General features: G+C 40.0%; 1 protein-coding gene across 1 annotated transcript in view; it reads right to left on the bottom strand.

Annotated features, from left to right (window-relative positions):
• The window catches only part of LOC138049797 (bone morphogenetic protein receptor type-1B-like), a 6,675-nt gene extending 805 nt beyond the window's left edge, over nt 1-5,870 (bottom strand). The window contains exons 1-4 of the mRNA XM_068896226.1: nt 5,036-5,870; nt 4,547-4,700; nt 2,700-3,375; nt 266-402 (exon numbers count right to left, since the gene is read on the bottom strand). Coding sequence (XP_068752327.1) covers nt 266-402; nt 2,700-3,375; nt 4,547-4,700; nt 5,036-5,127 — 1,059 coding nt within the window. The 5' untranslated portion in view covers nt 5,128-5,870. The remainder of the gene's footprint in view (nt 1-265; nt 403-2,699; nt 3,376-4,546; nt 4,701-5,035) is intronic.
• Between the last annotated feature and the right edge of the window lie 9,900 nt (nt 5,871-15,770).

Here is a 15,770-nt window from a genome sequence, read left to right on the forward strand (position 1 = left end):
GTTTTGTCTGAACAATTTCAAATTAATTTTTTATCATATACGGAGTATAGAGGGTGGAAATACGCCAAAGGAGGTCGAAGGAGTCAAAAGCTCGTGGGGGGGGGGGGGGGTGGGTGCGGAATAAATTGAGGGAAGCTCTTCCACTCTAGTCTCGGAGTGCGCCTACTCTGCACTCACCAGTTCTGCCATCAACAGTATACTTAATAAGTAGTGTTTTCTCGTCGAACCTTAAATAACGTCAAATAATCCTGTACGATGTTCTAACCTCATGTTCTTCCCACCTCGTGGGAATTGATGGCCGCTTTCTTTCTGTCAAGACGACTTTCTTCACGTCCTCAAAAGACGGATCGCTAGGAAGCAGATCAAGGTACGGTCTCTGAAATTCCTCGCAAAGACCAGTATCTAAAAAGGTAAAATTCATGTTAGCTCTGAGGCACTGCGGAGTTAAACTTGTAGAGGTAATAACAGTTTTTAGAGCCTGCGCTGGAGCAAAAGATATACTGGGATCGCAAATATGGGGAAACGCGAGGTGCCACGCGAGGAAGACGCGTGAAAGAAGACTCGAAAGCAAGGGTACAGTAGAACGCGTTTCAAAGTTTGCTGCATTTCATTTCAATAATCACAAGCCCCGAAAGTTCCGAAAGTTTAGTGGCTGCTTTTATGATTCACTGGGAACCATTTGATCATTGCACAGCACTTGAGTGGTTCAAGTCGTACTTATCAGGACGTGGTCAGCGTATATCCGTCCATGGTTGCTTGTCTGAGAGGTATGATATCAGCTGCAGGGTTCCTCAAGGCTCTTGTCTTGGACCGCTTCTGTTTACTATGTACTCGCGTTCGTTGATCGATGCTGTCCAAGACGATCTTCCGTCAATACCTTTTTACGCGGACGACACCCAGTTGTTACACTCATTTGCATGTTTCCTTTCGACCCAATGAGGAAACAGACGAGTCAGATGCTCTTGCCGCCATGGAGCGTTGCATTGATGCCATCAGGAACTGGATTATTAGTAACCGGCTTTTGATGAACAGTGATAAGACTGAAGTTTTATTGATTGGTACTAGACAGCAACTTTCAAAAGTGAATATTGATAATATAAAAGTCGGTAGTGCTAATGTAGCTCCCTCATCTCCCGTCAAGAATTTAAGAGTGTGGTTTGATTCAAACTTATCTATGTCTGTACATAAAACTAAAGCCTGCTCTGCTGCATTTTACCGCTTTTATAGGGGAGCTCAGGCGCGCCAAGCGCGCCAGCGGACCACCATGGATAACATTTTTTGGGAAATCTATCAATGCAAGAAATTTCGGTTATGACGTCACGTACGTCCGTCCGCCCGTACAGACTAGGGAGCTTACGAAACGAGGACGACGACGGCTACGAGGACTTCATTTAAAAATACGAGTTCGCCGTATTCATATCACTACGAAACTATTTCATGTAGTTCTGCGTTAAAAATGTGTAGTAACTGTCGAGGAATTAAACTGGTATGAGTGAGTTGGAAGTGTAGAGAGAGAACTAAAAATTCATCGTCATGTGCTAACGTCCTCCACAGAACCTTGAATTTGGTCATTTCACGTCGTCATTTAGGAGACAAAGAAATGAACGAATGTGTAGAACGCACGTGCAGAGCGTGCAGAGCCATGTTTTTGCTCACTAAACCTATTGTTTTGTAGCGTCGTCGTTTCGTAAGCTCCCTAACATCGGGGTGGAGGTGGGGAGGCAGGACAGTCTCTGGGGACGGGAGTGTTCGGGAAATTTGGCGGGAAATCGGGCAGCAGCGTTACATTTGGCAACCCGCGTTTTTCTGGCAGGAAATCATATTAGTGACGAGCAACGGGATAAAAAGCAGGAAAGAGCTCGAAAGAAGAGGCGAGGAAATTAACGTAATCAATATTGTAATGCGCAATTGAAAATAGCCGATATTAATAATTTGCACAATAGAGCGGTTTTCAATTGAGTGTCGAAAGTAATTAGCGAATTGCTTTGGTTTTGCATTACTTCTCTCAGTGATTGGTTCACAGTTCTTGCGCCACTTTTTCAACCAATCAGAAGTGAAACAAATACCAATCGCGGCTCGAGCGTGCACATTTTCCCGCGCTTTGCGTCGGCTACGTGTAATTACTTCGAGTTTTGATTGGCTTACTGGATTGTCTCCGTCCTTTTTGATTGGCCAAAGTAATTCCTATGGTTTTGGTTTTACGACACTCGATTGAAACCCGCTCTATAAGTTTAATAAATTGTGATTGTAATTGCTTTGCTTTTCTCTTTGAACTGACTGCAAATAAAGAAGAGGCACGTGCAAGCCCTGGACTTGCAGGTCGTTCCCAGGGTTTCTCTTCTTGCTCCATGGGAAGAGTTGAAGAGAGACCCTGGGAACGAGGTTTATGAACCCCTGTTCTTCGGCCTTCGAGGTACGCCCAGGCCTAGCAACAAACAACGCAAATAGCGCTGATTGACCTCGATAAACATGGTGAAGCAATGCATTAATTTTAAACTGACGTTTCAGGTGCTACAACAAATATTTCCAAAAGCAACTGTTATAATCTTGTAAAACTATTTTTGCATTGGAATTCTAAGACATCTGGATCCAAGAGCAGTGAGAAAATCGTCTTACAATCGTTTTCCTCAATCACATAGAAAATCCTGTCCCGATTATCGAAACGGTCATTAATAAAGCCAAGTGGAAAATATTCTTACCATCTGAACAACACCTCCTGTTCATTTCCCACAACACAAGTCCAAAGGAATAAATATCCGCCATCTTGAAAGCGCCAATGTTGCTAAAATTCATGGTGTCACCTAAAACTTCTGGCGCCATGTATATCCGGGTTCCCACCATCCTATTCGGCGTCACGTCAACTTCTTCCGTTTCCGACGAGTGTCTAACAGCGAGTCCGAAGTCCGCCAAACAGCATGTGAGATTTGCCTTCACCAGTATGTTGTTGCTACTGATATCGCGATGTGCCATAGCAGGCTTACCGGTTGCAATTGTGCCCTGGATTTCGGTATGAAGATGAGACAGACCTTTTGAAGCCGACAAGGCGAGATTCGTCATAATGTCTGCGCTTAGGGTATGGAATTTCAAGAAGTCATACAGCGAGCCAAATGGGTGATAATCCGTGATAATATACATATTTGTCTGTTGATCTGTTCCACTAGTTATGTCCGAAGCTATAAAACCGAGAATGCTCTCATGTCTTAGAGAAACTGTCTGGTAGATTTCTGTTTCTCTCTTCCAAGAGGATTCACAGTGTGACAGGAATACTTTGACTGCCACGTCCCTGTCTCGCCATCTTGCGTGCCACACTTCGCCATATGTTCCGCTACCTATCGCCTCCAGGAGAGTTAGTTGCCTGGCAATTGTCCTTTGTACCTTAAAGATATAAAACCACATACAAATGAAAAAATAAAAGTTGAACTATGAGGGGGAAATCTCTTGTCATGAAAAAGTGTCAGAATGTATATCCCTATCTTAACTACTGCAATATTGTATGGTCCTCAAATTATCCCTCTAATTTAAACAGGCTTCTTCTCCTGCAGAAACGTATCGTTAGAATCATAGGTGGAGTTGATTATTTTGCTCATACTGGACCTTTGTTTTACAGCCTTAACATCCTCGACATCTTTAACATAAATGCTTTCCTTGTGGCTTGTTTTATGTACTCTTATCATAATCACTTACTCCCTAACACTTTTGACAATCTTTTCTCTACTCATCAACAAATTCATACGTATAATACGCGGAATGCTGCCAACTACTGTTCACATTACTGCAGAACTAATATTAAGCAGTTTACGATCCTACATCAAGGTCCCAAGGTTTGGAATTCCCTACCTCGTAATTTGACCTTGTCCAGCAATTATCCTAGCTTTAAGACCTCACTAAAAAAATTTCTTCTCGATAGGACCCTAAATTAAACTCGCCCACCGGCTATTATTTATTATTATTTTTTTGTTTCACGATCTCCTGTATCGATCGAGGTGCCCAGTGTTAATAAGCTTTTAGCTTCTATTGGGTATCTTCGCTACACTTTCAAAAAATATGTATATATAGATATATGTGTATATGTATGCATATATATGTATGTGTGTGTGTGTATGTGTATATATATGTATGTGTATAGGTATATATATATTGTTACTGGTTGATTTTATCATTGTAAAGTTTCGTGTGGCAAATATAAATAAAATAAATGACATTAATATCAAAGAATTTGTAGTTTTATACTAGTTCTAACTTTGAATCTTCTCTCTGGAATAAGTAAGAGATTCTCTTAAAGTGAAAGCATCAGTGATTTCAATTATGAAGCAGTCACAGTCGATACGAATCATATGACCATTTACCAAAATCGGGCAAATCAACCTTATTTTGGGCGAATAGGGCTTGGCCAAATCGGATTTCAGGCGAAACGACCTGATACCCCTTTGGCACTACAACTAACTCCATTGACTGGCTTGGATGTCTCATGCATCATTATTCTCAGCATAAAATCACTCAAATAGCAAACAAGTGAGCTTTTAATTTCTCCCAATAATCAACTTACAATAAGAGAAAGTCCACCACTCTGGCCCGACAAGTCATTTGCGCAGCCTGGTTCCCAGAGCTTTTCTCTGTCAAGTACAGTACATGGAGGACGTTGGTTTGAATTTCTATCCTCGTCTGCCTCAATATCTGATAAAGGATGTGGCCTGTTGTGACTAAATGAACAGAAAATATAATAATCTTGTAACAAAAGACTTTGCTCTTCATTGAAAAAGCTCAAGGAGAGGATTAACTAGATCTGGAAGCTAATGACATTGAAGCATTTAACTCTGGTTAAGAGCTGTTTTTTTTTTTTTTAGTTAAAAAATTTCTTTATTTGGATATAGCGTAGCTCATGTATTTTCCCGCACATGCTGCTTTGATCTTATTTTTGTCCATATTTGGGCATAAAATGGGTGTCCAAAAAATCCCCAGCTTTGTCCCAAGGAAAAGAGGTGCAAGTTACACGCTTCAAGGTCATGCGCTTTTCTTAGTTCTGAATGCTACTTACCACCAACAGAGAAACACCACTGCAAGGAAAAACAATGCCAGAGCACCCGTAATTACAAAAAAGTTTTCAAAATGTAAATGTGTTGTGGTCATCGTAGGTGTATCATCTGCAGAGAGAAAAGCAAAATCACAAGGCAGCAAAATTTGTTATACAGATAAATTGAATAATTATTGAGAGTGCCGTGAAGAGAGGGTAGTATCTCCCAAATCTTTACAAAGGTCTTAGTGTAAGGATAGAAAGGACATCATAAAGGAGAATAGATTATGTTGATAAAATTTATAGTAAACATTAGAAGACCTTTTTACAGTCATTTGCTTAGTTACCTGGCCTTTAAATGAAAGTGAGGCTGGTGTTGACCTTGTTATGATACAGCCCTCCCTGCTTTTCTTATGTTAATGATGTTGTTCTCATGCTAATTAGTTGGAAGTTACATAAGAAAAGCAATGAGGTTTCTTTCTAAACAAGGTCATCTCTAGCCTCACTTTCATTCATAGGCCAGGTAACTAAGCACATAACTGTAAAATGGACTATTTTCATCAGTTGACGTAATCATAGGAATAAATAAATATTTGCACCCTTTAAAAGGAAAAGGAAAATCAGTCTCCACAGCTTTTGTATCTACAGGCTAGTGCCAAGATGAAACAGACACACCAAAGCTATAGACTCTTCCACATCATGGTTTCAGCAGCCATGTTTTTAATAAAAACAAAAGCAATGTTTTGCATAAAGATAAGGTTCAAACCCAGGAAGAGTAAATTCACGCACTAACATCGTTTCTTTAGTTTAACAGTAGCATGGACGCCGTGACATCATGTGACAGAAAATCATTGCAAACTAAAATGCAAAAGAGCAGGAGACGAGCCACTACCTATCTAGGAGGGGGGGGTGGGGGGGGACTCCTATATAACAGGACAGGGGTGCTCATTAGAAATTTTGAAAAGAACCCCTAAGAGGTACCAGGATCCTGTCTTGTGGGCATGACATGAAATTTTTTTTCACCCCTAAGAGGTACCAAATTAGGGGTTTTAATTAGACAAAATTAAAAAATAGTTAATTGTCAAATGTCTCCTGTCATAACTTTTTGGCTCAATACCCTAAAAGGTACAGCTAAAGCTCCCGGCGTGGACCTTTTGAGGCTGAATACGCTAAGAGAAACCAAAACTGCTTTTTTAACCCCTAAAAGCTATGACGAGAACCCCCCCTTCCCCTCCCAGTTTATGAGTAGCCCTTATCACAAGTACTTTCACCAACACACAAGAACAAGTTGCCAACAGTCTACATTTTACACATTAAGAGCCCTTGATGCCATTGGCATCAAAGGGATCTGCCATTGGCAAAGCTAAAATGACATGGGAACCACAGACCACATGTTACTGCCAGAGCTTACAAGGCAACAGGATCACAGGAACCCCATACTTTCATAATTTGGAAGGAAGAAGAGCTGACAACCCCACAATGAATGCATGATTTGGCTTCCCTTGTAAGTCACCTAGGCTCCTTTGTTTGTTTCCCGGCATTATTCTTGCTTTAACGAGAAAAATCGTCTGGCATTAGACAGGGTAAAATCTATTAAGGGTGCGTTCCTTTGGGATGATCCGAAAAAGTATCACTGATCCAAGAGCACTTGGATCATGGTGCATCAAAGGAAACGAAAAATCTTTTCCCACTATGGATTTATTGGTTCTTATTTGATGCACTGTTATCCAAGTGATCTTGGATCAGTGATACTTTTTGGGATCATCCCAAAGGAACGCACCTTAAGTCTCACTTCACTTCTAAGAATCAATGGGTTGAAAGGGACAATGTTCTAGTGAATGTAGAGAGCCCCCCCCCGCAATCCCAATTGGTGAGTAAACTTGTTTGGCATTAATGGCATTAACTATGAGTTAATGGGATTGGAGGTAAAGGTTGTTAATTAACCCTGCCAAATAGGAATCCTGTTCAAATAAAAGAAACCACAGGAATCCCATACTACTAGATAAGTAGCAGCAGTACTTTACATGAAAAAATATCAAATATTTCATACATGTAAATAAGTCCCAATTGATTTTAAAGGACCCTAATAAAATACCTGTCTTTTCTGTTGGTTGGAGTGCAGCTATGGTAATATTTTGATTGCAGTAGTTTGTGTGACAACAAATGACTGGATAATCCGTTTTACGCTTGCAGATGATTTCCATGTGTATAACATTTCCCAGGCATCCTTTCATCATGACATTATCTCTTGGTTCCTTGAGCAATGTGAAGCAGCCAGAATATGACACACATTTTCCACGTGTTACCTGGCACACTGTATTTTCACATATGCATTCAATTTTTCCTGGTAAGTGATTCACAAGGGTAAGACAAGTTTACTACAAAGTGACGTGGGTTTATGATCTCTTTTCGTGGTGTGCACTTGCGTCGAAAAGAAAGAACGTGCAATAATTAAAACTAGCCACACTTTCGGTTCGTTCATTAACACAACACTTTGTCGCCATGCCACATGCAAAATTTGAAAAAACAAATAACAACAATGAGTTCATTCAGAAAAAAAACTAGCGGTTGAGCAGCTGGCCACAAACGAGATTTGGAAGTGAAAGGTGACCTAAAGCATTACCAAGACCAGAAGATCCCCTTAAAAGGAAGAAATGAGTTGTGTTCATTTTGCCCAATATATCAAGACCTACCTGAACAGGATAATGTTAAAATATAACACAACAAGGAACAGAAGAAAATATCGTTCTTTTCAGCTGACATTATTCGCTTCCAGAGCGGGACTGGTACTGACAAACGTAAACACACCCAATGTAAATCCGAACTTAAAGAGAAACTGTCACGAGAAACGCATGCGCTAGCGTCTTGTAAGAAACTTGAAAAGTGTTAGGTTAACTTTTTTCAAGTTGAATCGACAAATTTCAAGCAGAAAAACCCTTTCTTCAAAAAAAAAACAAAACAAAAAAAACATACTTTTATCAAGTAATACGAGGAAATTTTGAATGCGCTTATTGCATAGAGATGTAGAGCTTGACTTTCGTAGTAACAGGACAGGTAATCTGCAAATATAAATATCGCTATTCTCTTATTTACATTATTATACAGTTTCTTTGACGCGCGAATTACAGCGAAATGAAAGCACAACTTTGTCGCGAATTTTCTATGATAAAAACTTGTTCAGAAATCCAAAATCTAAGTTACCAGCACACACCAGGCCTACTCCTAAGTATCTGGCTAGAAACCATTTCCTCTGGCCGCGCTTCAGCCATTCGATGAGGGCCAGTCTTGTGCTTCTTAAGTTGCCTTGCTCATGCCCATAAAATCAACTGAAATGTCAATTGCTGGTTAAAAAAAAAAAAAAACCAGCATGTTAATTTTTTTTTTGGTAGGCTAGGTATCGATCAGCCAGAACATTTGCGCATGCGCTGAGGGAATATTTGAACAAGAGAGAAAAACGCAGTACCTCCAGACACCGGCGCTGGAGCGTCGTACCAAACGAGTCATCCCGGGATTTCGGCCCGTGCGATCGCTTTTGGACGCAGTTGGCCCTTCACTGCTTTCTGCTACCGACCTTGCCTCCCGGTACGGCATTGAGGGAGAGATATGTCGGCCCCTAAACCATATGTGACAAATCCCACGCCTACTCACAGCTCCAAACCGCCCTTGTCAATATAGCGTAAGAATTAGATGGCTTATATATTAAAGGCAAGTGTCATTTTCCCTGTCATATGGTAAGCATTGGAGTCGCAGATTACAAAGTGCGCGCATGCGCCTTACTAAAGGTAACATAAATACAGGCATAAGCTTTATATCATCTCGAATTTCCAAATAACCACAGGAGCTAATATCTTCCGAGACATTACATTTACAGCTAAAATACATAGCATAAACAGATACCTTGTAAATACATAATATTTAAAGATATATTCATTAAAAAGAAAAGCCGCTGTACAAAATGCGTCCCTGGATTCTCTTTTCAAACCAGTAAACTCATAGGTACGGATAAAATCAGCTAGTGCATTCCGCAACTTAGCTGATACGTAAGAAAAAAGAGAACTAAGACCATAAAGGGTTGTTCCAGGTTTATTGAGGGACAGAATGTATTTGCGCGAAGATAGTGCATAAGAACGGGACGGAGGAAAAAACGTATTTTTCATATAAGCAGAAAAACTCTTTCTTCAAAAAAAAAACAAACAAAACAAAAAAAACATACTTTTATCAAGTAATACGAGAAAACTTTAAATGTGCTTATTGCATAGAGATGTAGAGCTTGACTTTCGTAGTAACAGGACAGGTAATCTGCAAATATAAATATCGCTATTCTCTTATTTACATTATTATACAGTTTCTTTGACGCGCGAATTATAGCGAAATGAAAGCACAACTTTGTCGCGAATTTTCTATGATAAAAACTTGTTCAGAAATCCAAAATCTAAGTTACCAGCACACACCAGGCCTGCTCCTAAGTATCTGGCTAGAAACCATTTCCTCTGGCCGCGCTTCAGCCATTCGATGAGGGCCAGTCTTGTGCTTCTTAAGTTGCCTTGCTCATGCCCATAAAATCAACTGAAATGTCAATTGCTGGTTTAAAAAAAAAAAAAAAAACAGCATATTAATTTTTTTTTTTGGTATGCTAGGTATCGATCAGCCAGAACATTTGCGCATGCGCTGAGGGAATATTTGAACAAGAGAGAAAAACGCAGTACCTCCAGACACCGGCGCTGGAGCGTCGTACCAAACGAGTCATCCCGGGATTTCGGCCCGTGCGATTGCTTTTGGACGCAGTTGGCCCTTCACTGCTTTCTGCTACCGACCTTGCCTCCCGGTACGGCATTGAGGGAGAGATATGTCGGCCCCTAAACCATATGTGACAAATCCCACGCCTACTCACAGCTCCAAACCGCCCTTGTCAATATAGCGTAAGAATTAGATGGCTTATATATTGAAGGCAAGTGTCATTTTCTCTGTCATATGGTAAGCACTGGAGTCGCAGATTACAAAGTATGCGCACGCGCCCTACTAAAGGTAACATACAAACAGGCATAAGCTTTATTTAATAAGCTAACCACAGGAGCTAATATCTACCGAGACATTACATTTACAGCTAAAATACATAGCATATACAGATACCTAGTAAATACATAATATTTAAAGATATATTCATTAAAAAGAAAAGCCGCTGTACAAAATGCGTCCCTGGATTCTCTTTTCAAACCAGTAAACTCATAGCTACGGATAAAATCAGGTAGTGCATTCCGCAACTTAGCTGATACGTAAGAAAAAAGAGAACTAAGACCATAAATGGTTGTTCCAGGTTTATTGAGGGACAGAATGTATTTCCGCGAAGATAGTGCATAAGAAGGGGACGGAGGAGAAAACGTATTTTTCATATAAGCAGAAAAACCCTTTAAAAAAAAAAAACAAACAAAACAAAAAAAACATACTTTTATCAAGTAATACGAGGAAATTTTGAATGCGCTTATTGCATAGAGATGTAGAGCTTGACTTTCGTAGTAACAGGACAGGTAATCTGCAAATATAAATATCGCTATTCTCTTATTTACATTATTTTACAGTTTCTTTGACGCGAGAATTACAGCGAAATGAAAGCACAACTTTGTCGCGAATTTTCTATGATAAAAACTTGTTCAGAAATCCAAAATCTAAGTTACCAGCACACACCAGGCCTACTCCTAAGTATCTGGCTAGAAACCATTTCCTCTGGCCGCGCTTCAGCCATTCGATGAAGGCAAGTCTTGTGCTTCTTAAGTTGTCTTGCTCATGCTCAAAAAATTAACTGAAATGTCAATTGCTGGTTAAAAAAAAAAAAAAACAGCATATTAATTTTTTTTTTGGTAGGCTACGTATCGATCAGCCAGAACATTTGCGCATGCGCTGAGGGAATATTTGAACAAGAGAGAAAAAAGCAGTACCTCCAGACACCGGCGCTGGAGCGTCGTACCAAACGAGTTATCCCGGGATTTCGGCCCGTGCGATCGCTTTTGGACGCAGTTGGCCCTTCACTGCTTTCTGCTACCGACCTTGCCTCCCGGTACGGCATTGAGGGAGAGATATGTCGGCCCCTAAACCATATGTGACAAATCCCACGCCTACTCACAGCTCCAAACCGCCCTTGTCAATATAGCGTAAGAATTAGATGGCTTATATATTGAAGGCAAGTGTCATTTTCTCTGTCATATGGTAAGCACTGGAGTCGCAGATTACAAAGTATGCGCACGCGCCCTACTAAAGGTAACATACATACAGGCATAAGCTTTATTTAATAAGCTAACCACAGGAGCTAATATCTACCGAGACATTACATTTACAGCTAAAATACATAGCATATACAGATACCTAGTAAATACATAATATTTAAAGATATATTCATTAAAAAGAAAAGCCGCTGTACAAAATGCGTCCCTGGATTCTCTTTTCAAACCAGTAAACTCATAGCTACGGATAAAATCAGGTAGTGCATTCCGCAACTTAGCTGATACGTAAGAAAAAAGAGAACTAAGACCATAAATGGTTGTTCCAGGTTTATTGAGGGACAGAATGTATTTCCGCGAAGATAGTGCATAAGAAGGGGACGGAGGAGAAAACGTATTTTTCATATAAGCAGAAAAACCCTTTCTTCAAAAAAAAAAAACAAACAAAACAAAAAAAACATACTTTTATCAAGTAATACGAGGAAATTTTGAATGCGCTTATTGCATAGAGATGTAGAGCTTGACTTTCGTAGTAACAGGACAGGTAATCTGCAAATATAAATATCGCTATTCTCTTATTTACATTATTTTACAGTTTCTTTGACGCGAGAATTACAGCGAAATGAAAGCACAACTTTGTCGCGAATTTTCTATGATAAAAACTTGTTCAGAAATCCAAAATCTAAGTTACCAGCACACACCAGGCCTACTCCTAAGTATCTGGCTAGAAACCATTTCCTCTGGCCGCGCTTCAGCCATTCGATGAGGGCCAGTCTTGTGCTTCTTAAGTTGCCTTGCTCATGCCCATAAAATCAACTGAAATGTCAATTGCTGGTTAAAAAAAAAAAATACAGCATATTAATTTTTTTTTTGGTAGGCTAGGTATCGATCAGCCAGAACATTTGCGCATGCGCTGAGGGAATATTTGAACAAGAGAGAAAAACGCATTACCTCCAGACACCGGCGCTGGAGCGTCGTAGCAAACGAGTCATTCCGGGATTCGGCCCGTGCGATCGCTTTTGGACGCAGTTGGCCCTTCACTGCTTTCTGCTACCGACCTTGCCTCCCGGTACGGCATTGAGGGAGAGATATGTCGGCCCCTAAACCATATGTGACAAATCCCACGCCTACTCACAGCTCCAAACCGCCCTTGTCAATATAGCGTAAGAATTAGATGGCTTATATATTGAAGGCAAGTGTCATTTTCTCTGTCATATGGTAAGCACTGGAGTCGCAGATTACAAAGTATGCGCACGCGCCCTACTAAAGGTAACATACATACAGGCATAAGTTTCATTTAATAAGCTAACCACAGGAGCTAATATCTTCCAAGACATTACACTTACAGCTAAAATACATAGCATATACAGATACCTAGTAAATACATAATATTTAAAGATATATTCATTAAAAAGAAAAGCCGCTGTACAAAATGCGTCCCTGGATTCTCTTTTCAAACCAGTAAACTCATAGCTACGGATAAAATCAGGTAGTGCATTCCGCAACTTAGCTGATACGTAAGAAAAAAGAGAACTAAGACCATAAATGGTTGTTCCAGGTTTATTGAGGGACAGAATGTATTTCCGCGAAGATAGTGCATAAGAAGGGGACGGAGGAGAAAACGTATTTTTCATATAAGCAGAAAAACCCTTTCTTCAAAAAAAAAAAAAACAAACAAAAGAAAAAAACATACTTTTATCAAGTAATACGAGGAAATTTTGAATGCGCTTATTGCATAGAGATGTAGAGCTTGACTTTCGTAGTAACAGGACAGGTAATCTGCAAATATAAATATCGCTATTCTCTTATTTACATTATTATACAGTTTCTTTGACGCGAGAATTACAGCGAAATGAAAGCACAACTTTGTCGCGAATTTTCTATGATAAAAACTTGTTCAGAAATCCAAAATCTAAGTTACCAGCACACACCAGGCCTACTCCTAAGTATCTGGCTAGAAACCATTTCCTCTGGCCGCGCTTCAGCCATTCGATGAGGGCCAGTCTTGTGCTTCTTAAGTTGCCTTGCTCATGCCCATAAAATCAACTGAAATGTCAATTGCTGGTTAAAAAAAAAAAAAACAGCATATTAATTTTTTTTTTGGTAGGCTAGGTATCGATCAGCCAGAACATTTGCGCATGCGCTGAGGGAATATTTGAACAAGAGAGAAAAACGCAGTACCTCCAGACACCGGCGCTGGAGCGTCGTACCAAACGAGTCATCCCGGGATTTCGGCCCGTGCGATCGCTTTTGGACGCAGTTGGCCCTTCACTGCTTTCTGCTACCGACCTTGCCTCCCGGTACGGCATTGAGGGAGAGATATGTCGGCCCCTAAACCATATGTGACAAATCCCACGCCTACTCACAGCTCCAAACCGCCCTTGTCAATATAGCGTAAGAATTAGATGGCTTATATATTGAAGGCAAGTGTCATTTTCTCTGTCATATGGTAAGCACTGGAGTCGCAGATTACAAAGTATGCGCACGCGCCCTACTAAAGGTAACATACATACAGGCATAAGCTTTATTTAATAAGCTAACCACAGGAGCTAATATCTACCGAGACATTACATTTACAGCTAAAATACATAGCATATACAGATACCTAGTAAATACATAATATTTAAAGATATATTCATTAAAAAGAAAAGCCGCTGTACAAAATGCGTCCCTGGATTCTCTTTTCAAACCAGTAAACTCATAGCTACGGATAAAATCAGGTAGTGCATTCCGCAACTTAGCTGATACGTAAGAAAAAAGAGAACTAAGACCATAAATGGTTGTTCCAGGTTTATTGAGGGACAGAATGTATTTCCGCGAAGATAGTGCATAAGAAGGGGACGGAGGAGAAAACGTATTTTTCATATAAGCAGAAAAACCCTTTCTTCAAAAAAAAAAAACAAAACAAAAAAAACATACTTTTATCAAGTAATACGAGGAAATTTTGAATGCGCTTATTGCATAGAGATGTAGAGCTTGACTTTCGTAGTAACAGGACAGGTAATCTGCAAATATAAATATCGCTATTCTCTTATTTACATTATTATACAGTTTCTTTGACGCGAGAATTACAGCGAAATGAAAGCACAACTTTGTCGCGAATTTTCTATGATAAAAACTTGTTCAGAAATCCAAAATCTAAGTTACCAGCACACACCAGGCCTACTCCTAAGTATCTGGCTAGAAACCATTTCCTCTGGCCGCGCTTCAGCCATTCGATGAGGGCCAGTCTTGTGCTTCTTAAGTTGCCTTGCTCATGCCCATAAAATCAACTGAAATGTCAATTGCTGGTTAAAAAAAAAAAAAAACAGCATATTAATTTTTTTTTTGGTAGGCTAGGTATCGATCAGCCAGAACATTTGCGCATGCGCTGAGGGAATATTTGAACAAGAGAGAAAAACGCAGTACCTCCAGACACCGGCGCTGGAGCGTCGTACCAAACGAGTCATCCCGGGATTTCGGCCCGTGCGATCGCTTTTGGACGCAGTTGGCCCTTCACTGCTTTCTGCTACCGACCTTGCCTCCCGGTACGGCATTGAGGGAGAGATATGTCGGCCCCTAAACCATATGTGACAAATCCCACGCCTACTCACAGCTCCAAACCGCCCTTGTCAATATAGCGTAAGAATTAGATGGCTTATATATTGAAGGCAAGTGTCATTTTCTCTGTCATATGGTAAGCACTGGAGTCGCAGATTACAAAGTATGCGCACGCGCCCTACTAAAGGTAACATACATACAGGCATAAGCTTTATTTAATAAGCTAACCACAGGAGCTAATATCTACCGAGACATTACATTTACAGCTAAAATACATAGCATATACAGATACCTAGTAAATACATAATATTTAAAGATATATTCATTAAAAAGAAAAGCCGCTGTACAAAATGCGTCCCTGGATTCTCTTTTCAAACCAGTAAACTCATAGCTACGGATAAAATCAGGTAGTGCATTCCGCAACTTAGCTGATACGTAAGAAAAAAGAGAACTAAGACCATAAATGGTTGTTCCAGGTTTATTGAGGGACAGAATGTATTTCCGCGAAGATAGTGCATAAGAAGGGGACGGAGGAGAAAACGTATTTTTCATATAAGCAGAAAAACTCTTTCTTCAAAAAAAAAAACAAACAAAACAAAAAAAACATACTTTTATCAAGTAATACGAGGAAATTTTGAATGTGCTTATTGCATAGAGATGTAGAGCTTGACTTTCGTAGTAACAGGACAGGTAATCTGCAAATATAAATATCGCTATTCTCTTATTTACATTATTATACAGTTTCTTTGACGCGAGAATTACAGCGAAATGAAAGCACAACTTTGTCGCGAATTTTCTATGATAAAAACTTGTTCAGAAATCCAAAATCTAAGTTACCAGCACACACCAGGCCTACTCCTAAGTATCTGGCTAGAAACCATTTCCTCTGGCCGCGCTTCAGCCATTCGATGAGGGCCAGTCTTGTGCTTCTTAAGTTGCCTTGCTCATGCCCATAAAATCAACTGAAATGTCAATTGCTGGTTAAAAAAAAAAAAAACAGCATATTA

The sequence above is a fragment of the Montipora capricornis genome, chromosome 5 (assembly GCF_036669925.1).
Source record: "Montipora capricornis isolate CH-2021 chromosome 5, ASM3666992v2, whole genome shotgun sequence".
Taxonomy (NCBI): Eukaryota; Metazoa; Cnidaria; class Anthozoa; order Scleractinia; family Acroporidae; genus Montipora; species Montipora capricornis.